Source organism: Drosophila pseudoobscura, chromosome 2 (assembly GCF_009870125.1).
Source record: "Drosophila pseudoobscura strain MV-25-SWS-2005 chromosome 2, UCI_Dpse_MV25, whole genome shotgun sequence".
Lineage (NCBI taxonomy): Eukaryota > Metazoa > Arthropoda > Insecta > Diptera > Drosophilidae > Drosophila > Drosophila pseudoobscura.
This window is the reverse complement of record NC_046679.1, coordinates 20,190,398-20,213,745: the sequence shown is the minus strand read 5'-3', so window position 1 is coordinate 20,213,745 and position 23,348 is coordinate 20,190,398. Positions and strand designations below refer to the sequence as shown.

General features: G+C 45.3%; 7 protein-coding genes and 2 long non-coding RNA genes across 14 annotated transcripts; 4 read left to right on the top strand and 5 right to left on the bottom strand.

Moving 5' to 3' along the window:
• Positions 1-308: 308 nt before the first annotated feature.
• On the bottom strand, positions 309-962 carry LOC117185626 (uncharacterized). Its single transcript, XR_004471105.1, has 3 exons — positions 875-962; positions 543-776; positions 309-474 (listed from the first exon to the last, which is right to left on the bottom strand). It is a non-coding gene; the product is annotated as an uncharacterized lncRNA (long non-coding RNA).
• Positions 963-1,040: 78 nt separating this feature from the next.
• Positions 1,041-2,279, top strand: LOC6897520 (acylpyruvase FAHD1, mitochondrial). The gene is made up of 5 exons (XM_033385803.1): positions 1,041-1,171; positions 1,304-1,406; positions 1,476-1,572; positions 1,635-1,781; positions 1,837-2,279. Coding segments are annotated over exons 1-5 (690 nt in total). The 5' UTR covers positions 1,041-1,170; the 3' UTR covers positions 2,179-2,279.
• Obp93a (Odorant-binding protein 93a) lies at positions 2,227-3,152 on the bottom strand. Its single transcript, XM_001359166.4, has 4 exons — positions 2,922-3,152; positions 2,720-2,857; positions 2,513-2,669; positions 2,227-2,456 (listed from the first exon to the last, which is right to left on the bottom strand). Exons 1-4 carry the CDS (start codon positions 3,021-3,023, stop codon positions 2,260-2,262), a joined length of 594 nt encoding a protein of 197 aa, XP_001359203.2. The 5' UTR covers positions 3,024-3,152; the 3' UTR covers positions 2,227-2,259.
• Positions 3,153-5,025: 1,873 nt separating this feature from the next.
• 14-3-3epsilon (tyrosine 3-monooxygenase/tryptophan 5-monooxygenase activation protein epsilon) lies at positions 5,026-10,576 on the top strand. 3 transcript variants are annotated; one of them, XM_015182206.2, is made up of 4 exons: positions 5,026-5,215; positions 8,988-9,457; positions 9,535-9,715; positions 9,786-10,576. In XM_015182206.2, the coding sequence occupies exons 1-4, from the start codon at positions 5,152-5,154 to the stop codon at positions 9,851-9,853; spliced, it is 783 nt and encodes a 260-aa protein (XP_015037692.1). In that variant the 5' UTR covers positions 5,026-5,151; the 3' UTR covers positions 9,854-10,576. The 3 variants fall into 3 exon arrangements, with proteins under 3 accessions (XP_015037692.1, XP_015037693.1, XP_001359202.1); XM_015182207.2 differs by having other exon boundaries at positions 5,027-5,215; positions 9,783-10,576; XM_001359165.5 differs by having other exon boundaries at positions 5,027-5,215; positions 9,780-10,576.
• LOC117185627 (uncharacterized) lies at positions 7,695-8,970 on the bottom strand. Its single transcript, XR_004471106.1, has 2 exons — positions 8,568-8,970; positions 7,695-8,368 (listed from the first exon to the last, which is right to left on the bottom strand). It is a non-coding gene; the product is annotated as an uncharacterized lncRNA (long non-coding RNA).
• A 2,192-nt stretch (positions 10,577-12,768) lies between the features above and the next one.
• On the bottom strand, positions 12,769-14,532 carry LOC4802239 (protein AAR2 homolog). Of its 3 annotated transcripts, none has more exons than XM_015182205.2 (2): positions 13,289-14,532; positions 12,769-13,218 (listed from the first exon to the last, which is right to left on the bottom strand). In XM_015182205.2, exons 1-2 carry the CDS (start codon positions 14,449-14,451, stop codon positions 13,197-13,199), a joined length of 1,185 nt encoding a protein of 394 aa, XP_015037691.1. In that variant the 5' UTR covers positions 14,452-14,532; the 3' UTR covers positions 12,769-13,196. The 3 variants fall into 3 exon arrangements, with proteins under 3 accessions (XP_015037691.1, XP_033241693.1, XP_001359200.2); XM_033385802.1 differs by having other exon boundaries at positions 12,769-13,223; positions 13,276-14,531; XM_001359163.5 differs by having other exon boundaries at positions 13,276-14,531.
• A 43-nt stretch (positions 14,533-14,575) lies between these two features.
• On the bottom strand, positions 14,576-17,147 carry LOC4802237 (DNA-directed RNA polymerase II subunit Rpb4). Of its 2 annotated transcripts, XM_001359162.5 has the most exons (5): positions 16,954-17,147; positions 15,994-16,828; positions 15,477-15,934; positions 15,153-15,419; positions 14,942-15,073 (listed from the first exon to the last, which is right to left on the bottom strand). In XM_001359162.5, exons 1-4 carry the CDS (start codon positions 17,015-17,017, stop codon positions 15,181-15,183), a joined length of 1,596 nt encoding a protein of 531 aa, XP_001359199.4. In that variant the 5' UTR covers positions 17,018-17,147; the 3' UTR covers positions 14,942-15,073; positions 15,153-15,180. The 2 variants fall into 2 exon arrangements, with proteins under 2 accessions (XP_015037690.1, XP_001359199.4); XM_015182204.2 differs by lacking the exons at positions 15,153-15,419; positions 15,477-15,934; positions 15,994-16,828 and adding an exon at positions 14,576-14,830 and having other exon boundaries at positions 14,893-15,073; positions 16,954-17,120.
• A 16-nt stretch (positions 17,148-17,163) lies between these two features.
• moi (modigliani) lies at positions 17,164-18,073 on the top strand. The gene is made up of 3 exons (XM_002137632.3): positions 17,164-17,461; positions 17,522-17,866; positions 17,932-18,073. Exons 1-3 carry the CDS (start codon positions 17,268-17,270, stop codon positions 17,972-17,974), a joined length of 582 nt encoding a protein of 193 aa, XP_002137668.3. The 5' UTR covers positions 17,164-17,267; the 3' UTR covers positions 17,975-18,073.
• Positions 17,841-20,030, top strand: Tgs1 (Trimethylguanosine synthase 1). Its single transcript, XM_001359161.4, has one exon. It carries the CDS (start codon positions 17,872-17,874, stop codon positions 19,306-19,308), a length of 1,437 nt encoding a protein of 478 aa, XP_001359198.3. The 5' UTR covers positions 17,841-17,871; the 3' UTR covers positions 19,309-20,030.
• Positions 20,031-23,348: the final 3,318 nt, after the last annotated feature.

Below are 23,348 nucleotides of genomic sequence, written 5' to 3'. Positions count from 1 at the left end.
CTTCAGAAATATACCATCTCAAATCCAAATATACCGTAAATATACCAATGAAAAATCGAACTTAGCCGACTTAATACCCCTCTATTTAAACAATACAACGAGTTTTTACTGATTGTAAATTCACCTTGCCATCCATGCCATCTTTCGTTTGAATTTAAAAAACACTATTATCATTATTTTCGGTGCGATATTAAAATACCCCCTTGGTCTACAATGGGCTTAACGTCAAGGAGTGGAAACCATATTCCTCGTTTTTTATATTCGATTTGATATTAATAGCTAGCTAAGACTTTCATCCGATTGATAGGTCAATTTTCAACAAGATATGCTAATTTTTACAACTCCTTTTTATTGTACTGTGTATAAAACAAGGTATGAAACGTCAGTGAGTATGGAATGTCACGTCATTTCATACATGTTGCTGGCGTTTGAAGACTTGTTGCTTGTCGACCGGAGTATGGCCATTTGTATACCCTATTTCGTTATTTTAATATGAAGGTACTGTTTCAATTTTAATTTGCATATGACCTGTATATATTTACCCGATACCGATTCTTGGTCTCTGCAAACAAATAAGAAACCGCAAAATTTCGTTGTGAGACTGGCTAGTTTCTCCATTTATTGGAGCCAGATGACAAACATTTCCTCAATTCTATAATATCCTTTTCCCCAGGGTATGCTGAATGTTTTACGTGGGTATGCTGGGATGAAAAATCCCTCGACGAAGAGAGGAAAATGAGAGCAAATATCCCACCAAACGGCCACCGATACTATCACTGTTGCGCGCCAAATAGAAATAATTTTAAAGTGAATAAGTGAAAAGGCTATGAATTGAATACATTGATGAAATTGATAAAATATACTCCAAATATACCTTCAAGTCAATATCGACGACCAATAAGTTTATAATATACCGTAAATGGGTAGCCTGGGGAGCAGATTGCCGCCAATGACTGTGCACTATCGATAACTATGTTTTTTTTGTGATTGCATTTCAGAATGTAGAAAAGTGCCAGCAGTATCGTCTCCCGCCTAAATAGCGACAACCCTGGACACCAGCTGTTGCTGTTGTTGATCGCTCTCAATTTTGTTGTCGTTACTTAATTGATAAACTTTTAGGGGGGCGACTCTCCAGATAACCTTCACTCTAAATTAATAAAAATTGACGCAAGTAAGTGCCGCCACAGCTGGACCGCCTTATTCACTCACATTCATTCGACCGCAGACGTCACAGTCTTATGATATTCCTATCAAAGTTTTACAGACTCAAATTTTAACTAAAACAAATTCAAACTTTTTCCAGTGGTTCGTTTATCGTCTCGTTTTCTAATGGCTGTCTGTAATCAAGATACAGCCAACTTTATCCGCGATGGCAAGAAGATCGTGGGAGTGGCGCTCAACTACATGTAAATCTATACATATCTCTATGGTGTGCTCTAAATTTAGGTAATCTTCAACTTGTAACGTCCATGCAGGGACGTTGTGAAAGCCAGAAATGTGCCTGTGCCGAAGGAGCCGCTTATTTTCCTCAAGCCCACATCGTCTTATCTACGCGAGGGCCGTCCCATAATCGTAGGCTATCACCGAGCCAAATGAACGGCCTTCAACTAATGTTTGAACTTTGCTGTCCGTAGCTACCAAAAGTGTTCTCAAAAGTGGCTTATGAAGTAGAGCTGGGCGTGGTAATTGGAGCCCGGTGCAAGAATGTCTCTAAGGAGAATGCCATGAAGTATGTTTCGGGCTATTGCCTGGCGTTGGATCTAACCGCCCAGTGCAACCTGGTAAGGATTCAATACTCTACTTCCGTATCAGCGAGTAATGTTACATTTGCTTTAGGCGGCCGCTCGAGCTGCTGGCCATCCCTGGACATTGGGCAAAGGATTTGACACCTCAACTCCCGTCTCGAGGTTTATACCCTTCGACGACGTGGACGATCCGCACACGCTGCCCCTGTGGCTTAAGGTCAATGGACAACTGAAGCAACAGGGCTGCACCGCGGATCTCATCTTTAAAGTGCCCGACATCATTTCGTATGTGTCCAAGTATATGACCCTGGAGCCCAACGATCTGATACTGACGGGCACGCCCAATGGCTCGGATGCATTCAAGGCTGGCGATGAAATCGAATGTGGCATGGCCGAGTTTGCCAGGCTGAAGTTCCAAGTGTGTGGCGAATAAATGGCAGACGACTGACCACATAGAACAAATATTTGTATGCTCTGTAAATGCTTTATGTTATGCATAATTTATTCTTTAATATTACTTCCTGCCACTCTTGACATCATCGCAGGCAAGCAAATATTTCCGCATCGCTGCACACTCGTCGGTGTTCTTCCATATTGTGGCGGGACAATTCGTGTACACCTGTTCCAAAATGCAGGCGAGCAAGGTGGCAGGATAATAGTCGCATTCATCCTTTGCGTGCATCCATTGGTACTGCTGGGTGCGCTTTTGCGCTATTTCAATTGGCTTAAATGTATTAAATTGGCACAGAATTGTGATCCACACTTACCATAGTCCACGCAGCTATTCAGGCTTCTTACCATCAGTTGGGACATGTTCGCATCGTTCTTATAGCGCTGCTGGTAGGTTTTCTGCAAGGCTGCCACATTGACGGATCCATTCGTTAGTAAATATCCATTCGCCTTGAAGGCACACTCTGCTATGCACTGAAAATTATTTTCTTAAGTGTTCTGGGTACCATTCGAGGTTTACCCACCGCATGCAGTGCCACTTTATCCGATTTGAGATTCCGGGTCTCGCCATTGTTCGTCGTTGTGGAGTTTCTGGTCAGCAAGGACTTGCGACAGGTCTTTATGGCTTTGTCGTCTCGCTGGACATCGCAGCAGGAGCTCATCTAAAGGAGAATACGACTTTTTAAAACCACAATAAAATCCTAAATGAGTCTAAAGGAGTCTCACAAATTTAGGCTGTTTTGCCTTGTCACAGCTCGTGTAATTAAATGTGCTTGCAGTGGAGCACAAAACTGGCAAAATGAAAAGAAGCACATATCCCAGGTACATTATTGCCACTCAAAATTTGTCAATCATATGAACATTTTATTTGAACTTATATTGGACTATATCCAAACGGTTTCATTTTTAAAAGTTAATGTTGCATAAAAAGTAATAACGTTGTGCCAGCCAGTAAACGAAATTTTTAATTTCCCATTCAAAATAAATTGTTGTTGCACGATAGCACTACCGATAGCATCCGGTAAATCGGTAATCGTTTATCACACAAATAGGTCTCATTACTTACGTTTTACCGTTGGAAATATCAAATTTGTACGGGCGGAAAAGGCGCCAGCAGTATTTAACGAAAAAGGAGCACCAATGTCCCAACATGGCAAGGAAGGAGCCACATTCTGAACCCTTAAGATAAGATAATTTACAAACAGTAATATTTTCCCAGCAAGCAACACCACTTTCGACAACATTAGTGCAGTTTAGAAATAGAATTTTAAAATTTCCCTATTGCTTTTTTTTTAAATAACAATCACACACTCGGCTCTAATTTTGCTATTTTCAAAATACACCGCCGATAAGTTCCGTGAGAACATTGGGAATATTATTTTGGTGAATAGCTAGTAATATTCGACGGAATATCAAATTCGAGGAATATATTGGAAATATATTGGAGGAATATGTTGAAAATAAGACTGTATTTATTTGAATCGGGTATGAATCGGTTATAACCGGTGGACAACATGAGTCCCATTCCATGCACACATACCCTGGGGGAATGGATGTTATAGAATTGTGAATGTGTTTGTCATCCCAGGCATAAACAATTTATATTCAATATATTTTAATATAATTTAATATTATTTAATATTTTTATCAATATTTCAACGATATTTTAAAGCTTATTGTCTTCTTGTAGGGACCAAGAATGGGTATCAGGATCTAGATATATATACAAAAAACTCATCATATACATGAATATGTCTAAAAAATGTTAATTTGAGAAAAGTTCTTTATTAGTTACCTTTTATCTTCATATCAATATTTATACCTTCATATAAAATTAACAAAATAGGGTACAGGAAGGCCTATATTAAAGCTTACACGCAACATTGCGACTGATTTTTTGTTGAACTATTTTGTTTAAACCTTTTTTTACAATAAATACAATAAAAGCAAGGATTAAAAACTACCCAATCTTGTAGAAAATTGATTCATTAATCGGTTAAAATTATGTGGGCATTGCTGAAAGATTTAGTTAGTCAGCATTATTCAATGGAATATCAAAATTGAGCAATATGAACGAATTTCCTTTTTCGTTTGTTTTGATTGACCTATTTCGCTACTTGCTTTTTGTTTGACTTATTTCGCTAAAACCTCTTTGTACGCAAAATGCAATAAAATCAAGTATTAAAAATAAACCAGTTGAGTAGAAAATCGATTCATTAATCGGTTAAAATTATGTGGGCATGGCTAAATGTTCTATATAGCTAGTAATATTCGTCGGAATATCAAAAACGAGGATTATGGTTTCCAATCCTTGAAGGAGAACGATTAACCTATTATAAGCCAAGGGGGTATTTACATTTTCCACCGAAAATAATGAAAATTTAATCATTTTAGCGCGATTCAGGTGGAGTTCGTGGGGTTTTTTTTGCAGTTAAAGGGAAGGATAGGATGGATCTACAAGAAGAATTTACAATCGTTAATAGTTTTCGCAATTTACCTCAAGTAGCTGAACTATTTAAATAAATGGGGCATAAGTGGGTTAAGTTCGGTTTTTCTTCATACGAGATGGTATATTGTAGTTGAAGAGCATAAACAGCAATTGCCGTAGCAAGAAGACAAATCAAGTTATTAAAACAAGCCAGTCAAGTAGAAATTTGATTCCTTAATCGGGCAAAATGATGTGGGCATTGCTAAATGTTATATCTAGCTAGTAATATTCCACGGAATAAAAAAAACGAGGAATATGTATAATGAACTTTAATTCGTCAGTATATTTACGGTATATTCTCTAAGTGAGACCGTATATTTTGGTATATTTCTGAGGGTAGCCAGGTATTTTCCATTGATAATTCCGCGGTCACACTGGTAGCAAGTAAATTAATTCGACGCCGCACGTACCGGGAGCATTTAAATAATTTTTTCTGTGGATTAATTTAACTAAAAAGGATTAAACATCATGACTGAACGCGAGAACAATGTGTACAAGGCAAAATTGGCTGAGCAGGCCGAGCGCTACGATGGTGAGTAGATGAAAAAAGCAGAAAGAAAAAATTTTCTCGTGAGCGGAGCGCCAACGCTGGGGAGGGGTCCGTTCCGTTGCGTCGTCGCGTGGTCGTGGTGAAAAATCGGGGCGATTGTCCGCGTCTTGTCCAAAACTGTCCCTCGCAAAATCAGGGCAGAATTGTTAGCTATAGTCGCAGACAGTGGAAAAATTGGAAATTTTCAATTTGGCAAAGACATTTGTGTAGGTGCAGCCGCTGAAACGACGTAGCGTCGCGTCGCAGCGCCGCCGCTGCTCGCAGCCGATGAGTAGTATTTCTGCGAAAACGAAAGACCGAATCAAGAGAGAAACGCCAAGAAGAAGAGCGCAGCGCTGTAAGAATGGCTACAAGAAAGACGAGACGAAATGGAGAAAAAATGTAAAACCTGATTTTTACCGGCAAAATTTCGCGTGGTTTTCTCGCTGGCTTTTTGCGAAAAGAGAAAGATTAAATTGCGTATTATAATTTACAGTAAGGTGGGCCAAATAGTATAGTTATCGCGAGAGGGGGGGCCTCTTCTTCCATTTCGAGTCGAAATTTTGTGTATTTAGTGTTGCGAGTGAGGGCTGCGCGGAGCGGCGCGTTGCTAAGGGCTGTTTGTAGTAGTAGTAGTAGTCTGTCGGTCGTTGTTGTTGTCAAGGCGAATCTTTCTGGAAGGAAACGCAGCGTCGTACACATTTATTAATTATATTTAAATGTCGGACGGCCGCTCTCCACGCCCAAAATCAATGGTGGAAAAGCATTTTGGGGGAAGGAGTGGGTCTGTCTTTTTTCCCCCCACCATCCCCCCATCCCTCATTATTCGTATAAATGTGCTTGTCATGCGCAGCAGCAGCAGCGGCGGCGGCGTCGTCGTCGTCATGCGAAAAATCGATGAATGAATCGATTGTGGTCCGTGCGACGCAGAGTTGTCGCCGGCTACTGCTTTTCCGTCTCCCATTTTTCTCCCTTTCTTTATTTATGCAAATTAGATGCGGGGATAGTTTATTACATTTCGTTGTTGGCTTCGACGCTGAAATATTAGTCCAGCAAAGTGGCAACTCTGCCTGATAGTGCAGAGGAAAAAAAATTTCTGTTGCTTTTGCATTACTCATGCTCACGCGCATGTGTGTGCGTGTGTGTGGGGTATGAGTGTTCGGCGGGGGCTTTCATTGTGGCTGCTTATTTAATTAAAAATACTCCAATTAATTAAAACGCTGCTCAAAATGCAAAGAGAGTAGAGTAGAGCAGGAAGAGAATAGAACAAGCGCTGGTGGCGGGGGGAAGCGTATTTGGCGATTGCGAAAAAGCGCGCGCTTAGCAATTCTCAAATGCTGCTGCATGCGTTAAAACGAGATAACTAGAGTGTCGGAGTGGTGTCGGCGACGCTGCACAGTGCCTGGCAAAAGTTGGCAAACAATGTTCTCAGCCGTTTTGGCCAAGTACATTAGCAGTTATAATTGCAGCAAAGACAAAGGCAATTCTCCTGATAATTGCCTGCAAAACTGACAACATTAACGGGCGGCGTCTCTTTATCGTAGTTGTTGCTGCCGTGTGGCTGTTGCCGCAAAGAAGTCAATCAACTATTAGCAGCCACTGCGCACACACACACACACACATCCGCATGCATAGATGTTTTTGTGTCTGTATCACATGTTTGTCTTCTTATTTTCGCCTGCGTACGCTCCAAGGCAGAGTATATGAGAGCTGCGACTGTATATGTCAGTGCCTGTGTGTATTCATGGAGCACTTGGGGTTGGCCTTGTCGCACTCGGACAGTTTTGGCTGGGTTCTCATGCTGGAACACCAATACAGGCGTAGCGAGAGCACAGGCACAGGCTAATGCCGCCACCAGCCGGCAATGTCTGCGCCCCCAATCTGAACTTGCCCGTTCTACCCTACCCTCCCCTCCCCCACCCTTTCCATATACACATTAACGTCAGCCTTTAAGTGTGCTTTCTCAGGTGCTGCTGCTCCCGCCCCTTGCCTCTCGTCTTGTTCCATCTACATTTTTTTCGAGGTCGCGCACTGCTTTTTCAGTTGATGTTCTCTCGTCAATGTCGTCGATATGCGAAAAAAGAGCCTACATAAAGTTGATAGATGAGCGGTCATAGTTGTAAAGAGAACTGGGGCTTGGGTGGGGTGGGGTGGAATAGGGGGAAAGGTGTGTTTTGTTTGTCTGCTTTTTGTTGTGTGCACCATTTAACTGCTGGTCAAATGGTCGGCCAGCAGCCCAATGATGTCTCGGTCTGCTGTTAGTTTTTCCTTTGTCTAATTACACGATTCTTTGCTGTAACGGTATGTGCGCATGTTTTTTCAACTGCCGCTGACGCGGCTACGGCTGCTGCTGCTGCGCCCTTATGTCACAAATAGACACACCCACAGGCCGTTGATAAGGGTGGGAGGGAGAGTGAGATAGGGAGGGAGCCAACCACCTCCTTCCTTCCTCTCTTTTATTAAAAACTTTCCTTCCTTTTGGTCCCTCTTTGCCTTAATCTTTCATTGTATTTCGCGTGACGCCTGCCGTTTTTGGTGTGGGTGGATTGTATGTACATATAGGTGTGTGTGGGTTGATTGTGGGTGGCGGTTGGATTTATGTGGTTAGCTCTTCCTCCCGTTCTTTTTTCGGCTGCATTTGATTTGTCATTTCATATTTTTGGGCCGCCTTTATTGATTTTCGCTTTATACGCTACGCTATATTCTCCCTCGCGCATGTCTCCTAATTCGTAGTAGATGTTGCTGCCTGACTGAGCAACATGTGCTGCAGCAAGATGGATGGATATGATATGCCCCCTTGCCTATCCTATCCATCTCCCACCCATCTCTGAATGTATGCTGCCCTTCCTCCGTTTTCAAGTTCAATTTGCACGTTCTGCCCGTGACAGCCTTGGCGGTGTCAGTGTTGTAAAGTGCAATGTACACACATATATACACATGTACAATGTACGATGTGCCAATGCCAACAACCGTTTTTGAAGTTCAACTGAAACGGCAGCGCCAGCCACTACAGACGGGACGCATGAATCATGCAACCATGCCAACTTTATTTCCAATTTTCACATCTACGTGCCACACAACAACAGCAAAATGTCCCGCTGAGCGTTTGTGTGCGTGCGTGCCTGTCTGCCCATTCTGTGACTTTGGGAGTGCGCGCTGCCAGTGTGTGTGTGTGTGTGTGTATATGTGGGGCGAAATACGTCAGCAGCCGACGGCGGGTAGCGGGAGCGAGGGAGCAGACACGAGGAGCACACACACATCGTTGAAATGCAAGCGAGAAAACGGCGACAAAAGCAACAAAAACAGTAAAATTACAATTTTGTAGCTCTGATTTTGTTTTGTTATCAACACTCACATAAACACTGGAATGAAATGGAATCAAGCAGCTTGCAACTGTCTTTCCCGGAGTTCCAGGCACGTGATTCATGACACGGTTATAGGATGATGATGTTGATGATGATGGTGGGGGTGGTGGTGGTGCAGGAAGGAGGAGAGGAGCCAGCAGGAAACTGTTATCACAATGCCTGGTTCTGGTTGACTTGTGGTATGACAGAATCGGCCAAAACAGTCCGAGTTATGCATAAACACCTATATCTCGATGACTTATATACCATTATATTTGGATTGGGCGTGTCGGCCGTGATAAGACAAAGCCAGACAGACGGAGAGGGGTGGGGGAGTAGAGTAGCTACCCAGGAATACTTCCTAGAGATTTTTCAACTCCTTTCACTGCATACCAATCAATATTAACCGCTCGCTTTCTTCCTTCCGCTAGAAATGGTCGAGGCCATGAAGAAGGTCGCTTCCATGGACGTCGAGCTGACTGTCGAGGAGCGTAACTTGCTGTCCGTCGCATACAAGAATGTGATCGGAGCCCGACGTGCTTCATGGCGTATCATCACCTCGATCGAGCAGAAGGAGGAGAACAAGGGGGCCGAGGAGAAGCTGGAGATGATCAAAACCTACCGCGGCCAGGTGGAGAAGGAGCTGCGCGACATCTGTTCGGACATACTGAATGTGCTCGAGAAACATCTCATTCCATGCGCCACATCCGGCGAAAGCAAAGTATTCTACTATAAGATGAAGGGTGACTACCATCGCTATTTGGCCGAGTTCGCCACCGGCTCGGACCGCAAGGATGCGGCAGAGAACTCGCTGATTGCCTACAAGGCAGCTAGCGACATTGCCATGAACGATCTGCCCCCAACACACCCCATTCGCTTGGGCTTGGCATTGAACTTCTCGGTGAGATTTGGCCTAGCGCTCTGTACTGAAATTCTCATTGTTCACTTTTGGATTTTCTTGCTATTCCTCCACTCCAGGTGTTCTACTATGAGATTCTCAACTCGCCGGATCGTGCATGCCGCTTGGCGAAAGCCGCTTTCGACGATGCCATTGCCGAGTTGGATACACTGAGCGAAGAGAGCTACAAAGACTCGACACTCATCATGCAGCTGCTGCGCGACAACCTCACATTATGGACGTCCGATATGCAGGCAGAAGGTAAGCACCATAGCAACCCACCCTCTTGAATCTTTTAATTGACGATTTTAATTATTATGCTAAGAAGTAGACCCCAACGCAGGTGATGGCGAGCCGAAGGAGCAAATTCAGGATGTTGAGGATCAGGATGTGTCGTAATTTAAGTAAACCCCCGCCCTTCCATTTAAAACACATAATATACCTTCTAAAGTAAATATAATACCATATAATATATATGCATACATCAAACCACAACAACACGACAACAGAACAACAACAACCAGAACGAACCACAAAAGAGGTACCAGAAACAGCACTACAAAAGATCAGCGGCCGATCCTTTGGAGCATCGATAATCGACAATCGAGAAAAAACCGATCGATAATCGATACTTGGGCGTATTAAAATTCGTAACAGTAACAGAAATGAAACGCAAAAACTACAAAAACACTAAACCTAACCAGAAGCAGCGCCACAACACGGACAAGCACAAACAAGAAACACATTTGGGGCGGCGGCCTGGTAGTAGTGGGCGTGGTAGTTCGCAATGAAACGTACCCCCACTCCTCAGTGAAGGCAAGCGCGCTGGCATCCTCTCCCAACAGCAGCAACAACATCAGCAAGAAACAACTCTACTAAATTTAACATTTTGCATTCGAGAAACAAGGCATTATATTATATTTAAATAAATATTATATTTAATTATGAGAAGCAAAAAACAAACAAATAAACTTCATTTAAACCACACGAAAACACACACGAAACAAAAACGAAAACGAAAGCAGCAGGAAAAGATCGGAGTTGAGAAGCAAACAATCAGAAAAGAAGGCAATTTTCAACGCGAGTGTAGTGGCATGCGCGCATTCATTTCGAAAAAAAAAACTAATTCACGAGTTGGCATGCATTAATTTTAAAAAACTAATTCAGCAGCAAAACCACATCAAAAGAAGTTTAATAAAAAAAAAACACAGAAAAACAGCAACACTTAAAATACAACTTTAATTTTAAGCCAATAATAAAACGAAAAAGAAGAAAGTATAAAAAACCATTTAATAAGCGCAAAAGTAAAAGTAAAACATAAAAAAAAGTCGAAAATGTAAGGAAAAATACAGCAATTAATTTAAATTTAAAACAAATAATAAAGAAGATTAAAATGAGAGAGTCAAAACAAACGGAATAAGGATAGAAAAGAATGCGAAATAATGCTAAAAACTATATTAAACGAGAAAAGGGAATGTTAGTTAAGCGAAATTCATAAAACGAATTCTTAAGCTTAAATTTGTATGTATGTAAGTGTATTGTTCAACACTGACACTCGCACAGACACACACACACACACTCACCTCACCAAAACACAGACACAACACACTCGCATACCGAGCCGTTTGTTTTCTCTTTCTGTTTGCTCTCTTACCACTTATCGAACGGTACTTTAGTTGTTTTCCGTTATTTGCCTTTTTGCTTCCTGTGTTTTTCCATTGCAATCGCAACCAAAAGTTTTCTCATCTCTTTCCTTGCGCCACAATGAAAAAATATTTAATAAATATAGAAAAGTATTTGTATTTGTAGTTGCTAAATACAAGAAAAAAAACGATACAAACAAAAAAACACAACGGTACATATATATATTGTATACATACATATATACTTGTATATTTTCTATGCCCTACCACTTATGTAATTTGTAGAGATTTCGAATTTTTCAAAGAGTCCCAAACAGCCCCCCCCTCACCATACACCTATCCAGCCCACTCCACTCCACTCCTGCTCCCCTCAGGCGACACAATGTCTGCATTTAAACAGTAAAGCCGAAACAGATGAAATATCATTTTATTTAGCCAAAAAACGAAAAGAACAAAAAACCAGCATTATCTGTGGGTTGTTTTTGCGTGCTTAACAAATGGCAATACCAATACCAAACCAAGAAAAGCTAGAGGAAATGTTTTCGCACGAGCTTTTTCACAGTTCATTTTATGATAAATGAGGCGCGCAGAAAGTCTGGGAGCGAGCGGGAAGTAGACTACACAGCAAATATTTCGCAGTCGCTAAAGAGAAAAGTCTGTGCAAAAACTTAATTAAGCATAAATCAGGCAGCAACAAGAACAACTACAGCTAAAATTCTTGAACGGAACAGCAACAACAGAAACAACCAGCAGCTAAACTGACATTCGTATTCATTTCAAATAAAAATCATTAAAAAAAAACAACAACCACTGGGCATCACAATTTATTATTAATTGAATTTTGGATATCTGCTGGCGCGGTGGATGGGGAGCGGAAGTAGGGTGCGGTGTCCAATCAAGGCGAGTGAGATATGATGAACAGATACTTGGTTCTATCAGCCCCGAAAGTTTTCAAATATATGATTTTGATTGCTTCCGAGGGGCACTGCTGAAGGTTAACAAAATCGGCGACTGCTTTTTATTTTCCGTAAACTTTACGGAAAAACTGCATTCCACATTGCACTATCGACCAACAGATTCGACTGCGTGCCGCCACACATTGTTTGAGGTGAAAGATTTGTGTGACGTCACGCTAAATCGAACTGTTGTGCTCGACATAGGCATGTCTGTGTGACGTCACGGCGTACTGAACTCTTGTACACCTTTGGCGCCACCTCAGACCGTCCGCACCGTGCTGATAAAATGGCGGCAGCGCACAGTGGAATTACTAATATAACAGGAAGAACAATTTTAGAAATCTGCGCAACTGAAAGAGCGCGTGGAATTTGTTTACTATCTATCCCAAAAAAGAACATAAGTCCTGAAATAATTCTCAATGGATACAGCCAAACAAAATATTTGAAATTTCAAAAATTAAGCTCTTTTGGTAGATTGTTAAGATTTTCCCAATGTGCAGCGCAGAAAAATTTGCTATGAATGGTTGAATTTTATCCAGCTAACTGTGGGACAACAGAAAAATCAGAAAAGAACGACTACGACGCCTCTGCGTCAAATCACAAGTGTCCACTTAAGCTCAATGTCATTTGGCCAGCACTTTCATTGGCCCGGAAGCAACAACAAATGTGGGTCTAGTGGCCATTGTTTTGCATGCACTGCGGCGCACAATGGAAATACAAATGCTTAGATATCTATATTTGAAAATCTATACAGAAAATGGGAAAAAGACACGGGCAGAGAGAGTCCAAGCCAGGCCAGGCCAGCGATTTAGTTGTGAAACGTTGCTCGAGTCTCGGAGATGGCACTGCAACTGCAAATCGAGAAGCTCAAAGGTTTGGACAACTATAAGGCCTGGTCGATGACGGTGCGGGCCTATCTGGAGTCGGAGGATTTGTGGTCTGTGGTGGACCAAGGTCCCGAGAACAACGAGGAGGTGAGTGTTGCTTGAGTAAGCCCCAATTTTAAGCCTATTCCTCGCCTGCTGAAACTCTGTTGCAGTCACTGCTCAAGGACAAGCGCGCCAAGTTCATCATACTCTGCCTGATCGAGACGAAGCTGTGCCAGTTCATGGTCAGCATCCGCACGGCCCGGGATCTGTGGAATTATCTGCGAACCCAGCACTCGCTGCGCTAAAACCAAATCAATCAAATTTCAGTCCGTATATTGCAAATATAGGCTTACAAAAGACGTTTACATGCCAATGGGAGATTCCTGGGCCTCAGGGAGTTCTATGATCAGTGGTTGGTCCTCGGGGTCTTCGTCGAGCAGTCCCTCAAAATACCAACCCAGCTTATTCTCAAGCCGCTTCCTCAGACGCTCGGCACTGACGCTCAGACCGCCCTCGTGCAGATTCACCAGAAGCTCTCGCACATCCTTAAAAACGCTGTTGTGGGGGCTGGGCACCATCAGTTCCTCCGGAAGGTAGGGGAGCTGATGTGCCAGAACCTCGCTGTACTTCATGTAGGTTAGTTTGTGCTTCGACACCGCCGCTTCCGAGTGGGCCAGCAGGCCAAGCAGCTTGCGCCAGTGGGCCAGCGACTCCACCGAGTAGCCGACCAGAAAGAACACGTAAGCCAGCTGCAGCTCCTCGATCAGGGCATCGGAAGAACCGAATCTGTCGATCAGGTCATCCACAGCTGCAATGCAGTCCATGGCGTGACGTGACACATCCGCCGGCAGGGAATCGTGTGGGACGCGTAGCGGTAACGCACTGAAGCGCGGTGCTGTTCCCTCCACGGGCTTGAGGTTGGGCAGGAGTTCGCTCTCGTCCAGGAGCAGCCTGACGGCAGCATTGCGCTTGCTGCCGCTACTGGATGCGGCTCCTGGCTCCCCTCGTGGCCTGTCGGCATCTGGGCAGGACTGGAGCTCAACGTTGGTGCGTATGGTGCCCAATGTTGGGCGGCAACGATCCACGCACGGCTCTGTCACGCTGCCTGTGAGATCCTTCCACGCGCAGACATGGCGGTAGTCGTAGGCAGCCAGCATCTTCTCCAGCTGGACCAGGTTCTTTCGTATACGTTCCCGCTCCACCTCTGGCTCGGCAATCTGTCGCGGTCGAAGCTCCTCCAGGTCGTTGTCCCACTCGCGCACAAGAATCTCGTTGGGATGAAAGAAGTGTACAAATCCGACACGCGGTGCCGCATCTCCATAGAGTCCCTGGGAGGCACACCAAACATAGTGGACGCCAGGCGGTATCATCTTCACGCCTCTGAATTCCGGTCCAATCGTGTAGGCGCACAAATCAATGCCAAATTCTGTGCCCACTGGTACGCCGGCTATGACCAGGACTGCGCCATCCGCCAGCAGGCGCAAGGCCAGCTGGGGATCCATGTTCATGCTGGAGTTGTCTTTGTTCATTCTGGAATCTGCGCTGTGTGGTTTGTTTCAATTAAAAACGTTTGAAAGAAAATAATAACCAAAACAGAAGCAGATTTCGATTGCTGTTATCGATAGCTGCAGCTAGTGGTGGGATTTGGGCAGTTTTTTTTGGCGGTAGGATTTTATTTTTTAGAACATTTTTATGAATAATTATTCTATTGTTAATTAGTTAATTAGTACGGATTAGTATTGCAAGCTGCGTTTAGTGCCGATATCGTCCAATATTTGGCGTAGCTCCTCATCCTCGAAACGACCCTCCAGCGACGGTATCAATGCCTTGGCCTCCTCGGGCGCCTCCGGGCAAAGATTACCCAAGGCAGCCAGCTCGAATTTGTGCAGTTTCTTTTGCATTAGCAAGCTGGGAATATACAATAGGATATAATATAATAAAAACACTTGTTGTATTTTTTAATAGTCTACCTGCGAACGGACATGATGGTCTCCTTGTTCTTGAACTTGCGAAAACTGTCCGTGTAGGCATAGGTTTTCATGAACACCTCGGAGAACTCCTGCTCCTCGTCGGCAGATTCGTTTTGTCGCTTACGATGGTCGAGCAGCATATGCACCTCCGATATTAGCAGCGTTTCGGCATTCTCAAACTCTGAAAATAGCCAACACCATGGAGTTCGTTAGGACATTGAATGGCAATGAAGAGATGCATTGTTGGTTGGCCAATTTACAAGTGAAACATTGGGGAAGAACTAAGGGCTAGCCATAGGACGGGGGCCTGCTGATGTGGCCATGTTCCAGCAGGAAATCATAGATCTGACGCGTCTTGTTCACGTCGATTTTGATCAGACGCCGCGCATCAGCCAGACGTAGATGCCCAAGCTTCGCATGCTCCGAGATGAGTTGATTCTTGAAGTCCAGATATGACTGTGGCACCAGACGGACCACACTGCAAAGCTTGCGCTCGTCATCGTCCAACTTCGAGTAGCCAGGAAGATCTGAAGGATAAATAAGAGTTTTATATCGTAATAACACCCCATATGTCCGTTAGTTACCTCCAACCTCCATAGGACTGGCCTTCCGGCGCGTATTCTGATAGATCTTGGACCCGAGACCCGCGGACAACTGTTCAGCGTTTCCAAAGTTCCTGCAGTTCTGCACTATTTGCTGCAAGTCGAGCGCATTGATCTGCCTTTGTCTGGCGTACTCTCGCTGTGACTCCTGGCGCTGGCTGAGCAGGCGTGCGTATCGTGCCCCACCGGACAATGTGCGGATACCCTGCTGGCGCAGATCGTACAGTTTGTACAGACGGTTGTGCAGTTCGCGAAAGTACCGCAGCGACTCCACCAGCATATCGAAATGCATGGGTTCGCACAGCTGCATGAAGCCCAGAAAACGCATGCAGCTGGCATCGCTACTGAACGCGTGCACATATTTGGAGATCCAGCTGACAGTGCGATTGGGCATGATGAGACCGTGTTGACGCATGATATTGTAGCGACGCCTCCGTTCTCTGGGAGATGGGGGCGGCATTATTATCAGATCTTAGTTAAACAGGTAGGATTTGCTTACCTCAAGCGATTGTTGTATGCACGCCACAGTCCCAGCTGCAGCACCTCGGTCAGCTCTCTTTCTGCGCTGCTTTCCTCATGCTGATCATCGTTGCTGAAACTCTCCTGCGCCACCATAATGGAGAGAAGGCTCTCGGCGGACGTGTCGTAGGGCGTATCAAAGTCGCCGCGCGCACAGCGATAGCCTGCACTAAGCTTGAACTGCATGGAGGCGATGTCATCGTGACGCGGCGGGTCCAGGCTGCGCATCTTGAACACATACGGCATCCGCTCTGGCAGGTAGCTCTGCCGCGAGTGCTGCAGTCCCAGCAGACGCTCAAAGATCCCCCCAAAGTAGCAGTCGTGGTAGTGACGACGAATCTCTGCCGTGCTGTGACGCTGGTCCAGAGCATGCGAGACCGCCTCCCAGTTTCCATAGCCCTGCGTACGCAGCGTTTGCAGCAGGACACGCTCGTCCTGTGCTGTCCAGTCGGGCTCGTTGGCAAACACGCGGATGTCGCCGCGTACTATGATATAGGCGTGGCAGTTGCGATGCGTGGCTATCTCGCGGCCTCGGGAAAAGCACTGCAGGCACAGCAACGTGTCAAGGCACTCTGAGCATTTGATGTAAGGCTCGCTAAGGTGGCAGCGGCACGTGGCACAGCTGGGGCCACCGGCGTCGGCAGGAGGGACACTACAGTTGCTACTCTGATCGCGCGCCCTTTCCTCCAGTTGATCCAGTTGCCTGTGCAGAGCATTTGCCTGGTAGAAGACTGTGGTGCACTTGGTCTGGTCATCTGGGCGGGCACGTTGAAACTTCACCGTCGAACGCTGGACCTGATCGGCTATGAGTTTGTCTAAAAAAGGTCATTCAATTGGGTAAACATGTGTGAGGGGCGCCCACCCTAGTACTAGCATTTAGACCTACTACTAGTTTCACTTGTAATTTGGGAATGCGATTAGTTGCAGTTGTGTATATTACCTTTGGGGAACTGCAGGTCGGCGGCATCCTCATCCACCATGTCCACGGGGTTCATAAACGACATTTTCTGATATTATTTAATAGAAAAGTTGTACTTTTTAATGAAAATTTGAGAAATGCCGCTTTTTTTTTGCTCGAAAAACACTTAGTGATGGGCGTAGAACGATAACAACTGTCACAGCCATTCATCGCTCTCTATTGATATGGCAACTTTGTTGCATTTTGTTCCTGCACAACACTGGCTCGCCCACACATTTAATAAAATACAAATCGCGCTCATTTTATTTTCTTGAGCTAGAGTTTTGGCCAAAGTAATGAGCCAAGAACGCAAAGAAGGTAGATCGTCGCCGCCATATATTGATTTCTTTGAAACCCTGTTGGTTGAGGAATTGGCGCTGGAACCCAACTACCTGAAGCTCCACTACGGCAAGTGCGCAGTTATAGGACGACTCACCGTGGTGTCGGATAAATACGGGCTCGAAAACGTGCGTGTAAAGAGTTTGCCAGAGTAAGATAATGCATTCTTTAGCCGTGAATCTGTTGAGACTTCGTAATTGCACAATTTCAGGGAGGGTTCATTGCCCGAAGGCATTCTGTCCGTGCTGCTGCTGGGCCTGGACATCACCAAGGCCAGCGAACTGAACCTGAGCAGCGGCTGCTATTGCATTGTGCGAGGCGAGGTGGTGCTGTGCTGTGTACAGTTCCCCAACAGTCCCACACTGACGACAGGCGGTGTGTTTAACTTGTTGCAGGCTATGGGCGACGACGAGGCTGCCCGCAAGAATTATCTGGAAGAGCTGCATAAGACTCACATACCGGCTATCGACGTGTGGTTCGCACAGCCCGTCGAAAGTTTCGAAGAGCTCATAGACCGCAGGCTGCAGATCAAACAACTGAGTCTCCACGACAGCCAGTGAGATGAATACACACTACCTGACATCATCGCACACCAATCCACAATTCTACATATTCACACAGCTCTTTGAGGCTAGACACACGGATGGCCCGCCTTTCGATCTGAGCAGCACCTGGACCAGCATACAGGAGGAGAGTTGGCTGGATTTCTGGCAGCGCGAGGGCCACCAGCTGCTGGAGGAGAAGTGGAACAAGAGGTTTCCCGAATTCAAGGAGATCGTCGACGTCCGTGACGAGGCGGAGAAAATATATTGGCAGGCGCTCTGGGAGGAGCATGCCAAAGACCTGGGTGCTCGCTTTTGGCACATATTTAGCTGTGCCTTTGAGAACTATCAGCACGAGCTGTTGAAATCTTTTGGTTCCATCAATACAGAGGATCTTGAGGAGATTGAGCAAGAGCTGGTGCAGCTAGACGTAAGCGGAAACCAGCCGAGGTATAAGCGAAAGAAAAAGATCGATGTGAAAGAACCCTATTTGGCCAACGACGACCCCGAAGATATTGAAGAGGAGGAGCAGCGTAGACTTCTCGGCCTCCCAGCAGCCTTTGGCGCCCAGGGCAGCCACTCCATACGGCGCAAGCCAAAAGCAGAGTCTGTGGTTGAGCAGTATTTCAGTAGTTACGGCGACTCGGACAACATGACCAGCGAGGAGGAACCAGAACCCCTGCACGGCGTGCAGAGTGGTTTCATCAAAAAGAAAAAGCCAAAGAAGAAGAAACCCAACCCAAGCGTGGATCAGATGCCAGACTTCATGAAGGAGAATAAGAGCAAGCTGTTCAAGTACTGGCTGAAGCGCTTCTCCCTGTTCTCCCGCTTCGACATGGGCATTCGCTTGGACCGCGAGAGCTGGTTTTCGGTGACACCGGAGAAGATTGCCAAGCAGACAGCCCGTCGTGTAGCCTGCGACGTAATCCTCGACGCCTTCTGTGGCTGCGGCGGCAATGCTATCCAGTTCGCCCTCACCTGCGGCCGGGTCATTGCCGTGGACATCGATGCAGAGAAGCTGGCGATGGCCAAGCACAATGCTACCATCTACGGTGTGGCTGATAAGATCGAGTTCATTCACGCGGACTTCCTGCAGTTCGCGCCCAGCACCAGGCTCCGTCCGGACGTGGTGTTCTTCAGTCCGCCCTGGGGCGGTCCCAGCTACCAGAAACTGGCCACCTTTGACATCGAAGAGAGTCTACTGCCAGTGGGCGCCAGCCATCTCATGCAGCTGGGCCGTCGCCTCGCCGACAACGTCAGTTTCTTTCTGCCCCGCAATGCCAGCATGAGCCAGGTGATTGCCCTCAGCGGCGTAGGACAGCAGTGCGAGGTGGAGCACAACTATCTGGACACGCGTCTGGTGGCTCTGACAGCCTATTTTGGAAGTGGATTGATCAAAACTCAGCCGTGTGCCGCAGAAGGAGATGTGAATACATCAGAGAACGGTGTAGACTAGGATTAAGTATGATCAAATATTAGAAGGGTGCTGTAGGAGAAGGGAAACCAAAACTCAGACGGTTGCTGCAGAAGGAGGAGAGAATCCACCGGAGTAGCATGTAGATTAGTATTAAGTATAATCAAATCTTAGAAGGATGCTGTAGAAGAAGGGAAGAAAACAGAGTAAACTGTTGAATTATTTCATCTCTACAGATGATATAATACGGGTAGTACTTTAAGATGATGAGGCACAAATTATTATAGTAGTTGCACAAGAACTCAGTCCTTATTCAGTGAGAAGTGAATATTTTCAGTTATTTTAACTTTATGTAGTCTTTAAGTAATTAATGCATATTCCTTGAATACTGAAACCATTATCCATACGGTTATTGGATGGTTTTAAAAGGTAACCAGGCTTATTCCTAATTTCTCACCAATGTGAAATGAATACTTGCCTTCAAAAGTATCATTAAAAAGCGTTTAATTGTTAGTTCGTTTGGATTAATGTCTATAATGGAATAAGAAATGCATTACACTAAAAAGTCTAGCATCTAGATGTACCAAAGTCTTGTAATCCAAGCACCAGAAGCACAAAAACTCGTATTTTTTTGTTTTTTTTTTTGGTTCTCCCACATTTGTACCTTTGTGTGTGTTTTGTCGTAAGTTTGCGCCTCTGTCTCTACCACAGGCAGAGGATAAAACTGGACTAATGAATAAAGTCACATCCTATGTAACACACAATGCACACGATTTGTCCTTCCGTCCAGCCCCTGCCCATTCCCATTCCCATTCCACTGCCCCACATCCTGGATCCATCCGCACTCGGATTGTTGCCAAGTCACCGCCAATGTCAAAAGAGTCCCAAGCTCTTTAGCCAATTTAGAGAGCTTAACAAAAGCTCAACTGACCAATGGTCATAACCATAACGCACTCCATCTACCCTCTGGCCCACCCACACTCCACGCCCCTTTCCATTTCCCTTTTGGACTTTTAATTAAAAAGCAAAACGAAACAAAACGTGCATCAATTTTTAAGAACTTTGTAAAACAAGTCTAAGCCGGAGACGGAACGGAACGGAACGGAGCCTGGGACCCAACCAGAGCCCAGAGCCGAATCCTTAACCTGGCAACGCAGAGCGGTGGCAATTAACATGTTCCTGTCACAGCAGCTTCGTTTCTCCTGAATTCCATCGCAGACACAGAGAGCCACAACGAACGGGTGGCACACAACAAACACAACATAGCACAACCCTTTTCCTGGCTAACAACATACTTAGGGCCTGCCTGGGGGACGGGCAGGGGGTGGGGCATTTGCGGAATTTATAGCTGAAATATTTTCCCCCCTTGTTCGGGGCTTAGCTTGTGGCAAGTGGCTGCTGCTCCACCAAACTGCTGCAATTAGTTTGATTAACTTATTAGTGTGCGTAGCGGAGACTTGAGCGAAATTTAGAGCATACTTTTCAGCGCTGATTTGTGGCCAAATTGAGGAAGAGCTGGGCGATGAATGGCTATAAAGATGGTTCTTGGGTGATTTGTTTTACAACTGCCAGCAGAGTATTATTTGGAGATAGCTGAAGACAGTTCCTTCATCGAGAGATACTATCTATTGGAAGCTTGAGTCTAGGATTGTTTTATTAACTCTATAGTCCTGCACTATTTAAGGATTATCTATCGAAGGGTCAACTTATCCTTTTATTAAGGGGAAGTTTAATGCCCTGCGATTAAACGACAACCTTTTTATTGGGCAAATTGTTAATAAAATACCAGCAAATAGCCTGTCACGCGTCAGCCCAAGGATTATCAGCCACTTAAATCTAAGCTCTCCCCGGCCCGGCCCGGCCAGGCTCCGGCCCGGTTACAGGTCTCCGGTTTTCGACTCCGTCTCGCCTTCTCCATTATTAGATACGCGTAATTGTCGTTCTAACTGTCGTCGGCGGGGGTTGACAATGCCAAAAATTTCAATATCCTCGACTGGCGGCCTATAAAACGGCCAAGCTCTTTAAATATATAGAAATATATATTTTATTGGAAGACAAACACGTGTTCGCAGCTCATCTCGATCCAGTGTACGGCCAAGTGCCTTCGGTGCGGCTCGACAAACAACAAAAAAAAACAAATTAAGTCACCCTTTTATTACGCTATTTCATTTGCAGCGTAATGTTGTCAACCTTCCTGACAAATGGTCACCCAAAACAACGGAGCAGCCCAACCCTCCTCAAACCTCATCCTCCCCCTCCCTGGCGTACCCCTGGTATAGCTGCATGTTTGATCTGTAATTTGTGCCACTTGATGAGAGAGGACGAGGACGGGGACGAGGACGGGGACGGGGAGGCGGAGAGTCGCTAAGCGGCGGGGTGGTTTATTTGTGCCACAAGTAGCGACAATGCCGAAATGCGATTACGCCGTAAAGTCCATGGGAACACTGTGGAAAATGCGATTGTTCAGCTCCGGCTGCAGGTGCAGGTTGCAGGGTAAGGGGGATGGGGGATGGGGGATGGCTGATGATGGGTGGAGCAGAGTGACGGCAGAATTTCCAATAATTGTCCAATGATTTATGATGGATTTTATTATCCGCTTTTCCGCTTTTGGTTGAAAGTTTAGCTTTTAACATGGGATTGGGTTAGCTATATGGTATGTATAGGTATTTATGGATAGCTGAAAGGGACTCCCTTCTTTAAGCAGTCTCGAAGAATAGTTTTTATGGAAACTGAAGACTCACGTAGGGAAAGAAACTTTCCTTAAACATTTTAATGGAATAAAATTCAGGGAAAACAGGGAAATATTCTTATAGATACCCAAAAACAGGTGTGTTCATGCAGAGAGACCTCCCTTCACAGAGAAAGTTCCCCCCCCCCCCCAATGTATCCACATTTCTACTGTCCTCCTGCTTAATTCCAACAAAATGGCGACACATTTAACTTATTGATTAACCGTTATTCATTTGGTGGCAGCCATTAAAATTAATAAACGGTACAAGGGCACAGCGTTACAGCAAGGACTCGCAACAGGGACAAGCACCACCAGGAAACAGAAAACAGTAAAGGACCTGCACCAGACAAGTGGAAGCCAGATACCAGTTTTCCGCCCACTTTGCCCATTGATGGGGCAATAAAAAAATCTCAAGTAAAGCGCAAAATAAGAGCAATAATATTTAATAAATGTGCACGTACACACACACACACACACACTCAAACACACGTGCAGGGTGGCTCACCCTTCGGGTAGGGGGGGTGGGATACAATATTTATATGTATATGAATGTTCAGGGCTGAGCTGATATTGTGGTTGAATGCGAAAAAAACCATAAATAAATATACACACAGCCGGGAGCAGCAGCTATCTGTTTCACTCCCACACACCACCCCCCACCCACTCCCGCCCTTTGTATAGGTAGGCAAACAGTTTATATTGAAGCGAAAGGTAAGGCAGTCCCGATCGCTGGCTTCCGTTACTCTTGGAAGATCTATCATTCTCTAAGGTTTCAACTGAATCGGGGTTTGATGAGGAATAGATGGTGTATCTTATGGGCTGGCCTCACCTGTTCTGCAGACACACCTTGGCTCTGCCTCCTGTAGGTGCACGTGTGTGTATGTGTGCCATGCATTTTTGGTTGAATATTTCAGAGCGAGAGAGAGCGGCAGAGCAGAGCTAACTTACAGCCCAACCCTCTGCTCTGCTGTGCCACTCCCCTCCCCCTCTTCAGGGAGCAGTGGCAGGCAGCGGCAACATCATTCTTCATGGCATTTCGGTGAAAAAGAATGCTTTTGATCTTCACAAGCGAATGATTTTTAATATGACTCTTTTTTGTTGTACTGAGGTTGTTGTTGCTCTGCGAGGGGTGGCAGGGGAGGAAGGGGGAATATGCTTATCCCACCCTGCCAAGGGTTGGGGGGAGGCAAGTAAAGTAAAGTAAAGTAAAGTGCGCTGGAAGTCAATCAAAAGCGACTCTACGAGAAAAAATATGGTTTCATTTTTATTGTAAATTTCGTAATTGCCATGATAATTAATTAGCTTAATTAAATGCCAATGAATAGAACACACACACAGGCAGAGAGGGAGG

What these genes read in the sequence shown, in the direction of transcription:
- LOC6897520 (XM_033385803.1), top strand. An exon ending in GGAGTGGCGCTCAACTACAT is followed by an intron (nt 1,407 to 1,475) that starts GTAAATCTATAC and finishes ACGTCCATGCAG; the next exon opens with GGACGTTGTGAAAGCCAGAA. An exon ending in TAACCGCCCAGTGCAACCTG is followed by an intron (nt 1,782 to 1,836) that starts GTAAGGATTCAA and finishes CATTTGCTTTAG; the next exon opens with GCGGCCGCTCGAGCTGCTGG.
- Obp93a (XM_001359166.4), bottom strand. Translation starts at nt 3,023, where the DNA reads ATGTACCTGGGATATGTGCTTCTTTTCATTTTGCCAGTTTTGTGCTCC. An exon ending in AGGCAAAACAGCCTAAATTT is followed by an intron (nt 2,858 to 2,921) that starts GTGAGACTCCTT and finishes ATTCTCCTTTAG; the next exon opens with ATGAGCTCCTGCTGCGATGT. An exon ending in GAATAGCTGCGTGGACTATG is followed by an intron (nt 2,457 to 2,512) that starts GTAAGTGTGGAT and finishes CAATTGAAATAG; the next exon opens with CGCAAAAGCGCACCCAGCAG.
- 14-3-3epsilon (XM_001359165.5), top strand. Translation starts at nt 5,152, where the DNA reads ATGACTGAACGCGAGAACAATGTGTACAAGGCAAAATTGGCTGAGCAG. An exon ending in GCAGGCCGAGCGCTACGATG is followed by an intron (nt 5,216 to 8,987) that starts GTGAGTAGATGA and finishes TCCTTCCGCTAG; the next exon opens with AAATGGTCGAGGCCATGAAG. An exon ending in GTCCGATATGCAGGCAGAAG is followed by an intron (nt 9,716 to 9,779) that starts GTAAGCACCATA and finishes TATTATGCTAAG; the next exon opens with AAGTAGACCCCAACGCAGGT.
- LOC4802239 (XM_015182205.2), bottom strand. Translation starts at nt 14,451, where the DNA reads ATGAACAAAGACAACTCCAGCATGAACATGGATCCCCAGCTGGCCTTG. An exon ending in CAGGAATCTCCCATTGGCAT is followed by an intron (nt 13,219 to 13,288) that starts GTAAACGTCTTT and finishes GTTTTAGCGCAG; the next exon opens with CGAGTGCTGGGTTCGCAGAT.
- LOC4802237 (XM_001359162.5), bottom strand. Translation starts at nt 17,017, where the DNA reads ATGTCGTTTATGAACCCCGTGGACATGGTGGATGAGGATGCCGCCGAC. An exon ending in GCATACAACAATCGCTTGAG is followed by an intron (nt 15,935 to 15,993) that starts GTAAGCAAATCC and finishes CCCATCTCCCAG; the next exon opens with AGAACGGAGGCGTCGCTACA. An exon ending in CAGTCCTATGGAGGTTGGAG is followed by an intron (nt 15,420 to 15,476) that starts GTAACTAACGGA and finishes TTTATCCTTCAG; the next exon opens with ATCTTCCTGGCTACTCGAAG.
- moi (XM_002137632.3), top strand. Translation starts at nt 17,268, where the DNA reads ATGAGCCAAGAACGCAAAGAAGGTAGATCGTCGCCGCCATATATTGAT. An exon ending in CGTGTAAAGAGTTTGCCAGA is followed by an intron (nt 17,462 to 17,521) that starts GTAAGATAATGC and finishes GCACAATTTCAG; the next exon opens with GGAGGGTTCATTGCCCGAAG. An exon ending in CTGAGTCTCCACGACAGCCA is followed by an intron (nt 17,867 to 17,931) that starts GTGAGATGAATA and finishes ATATTCACACAG; the next exon opens with CTCTTTGAGGCTAGACACAC.
- Tgs1 (XM_001359161.4), top strand. Translation starts at nt 17,872, where the DNA reads ATGAATACACACTACCTGACATCATCGCACACCAATCCACAATTCTAC.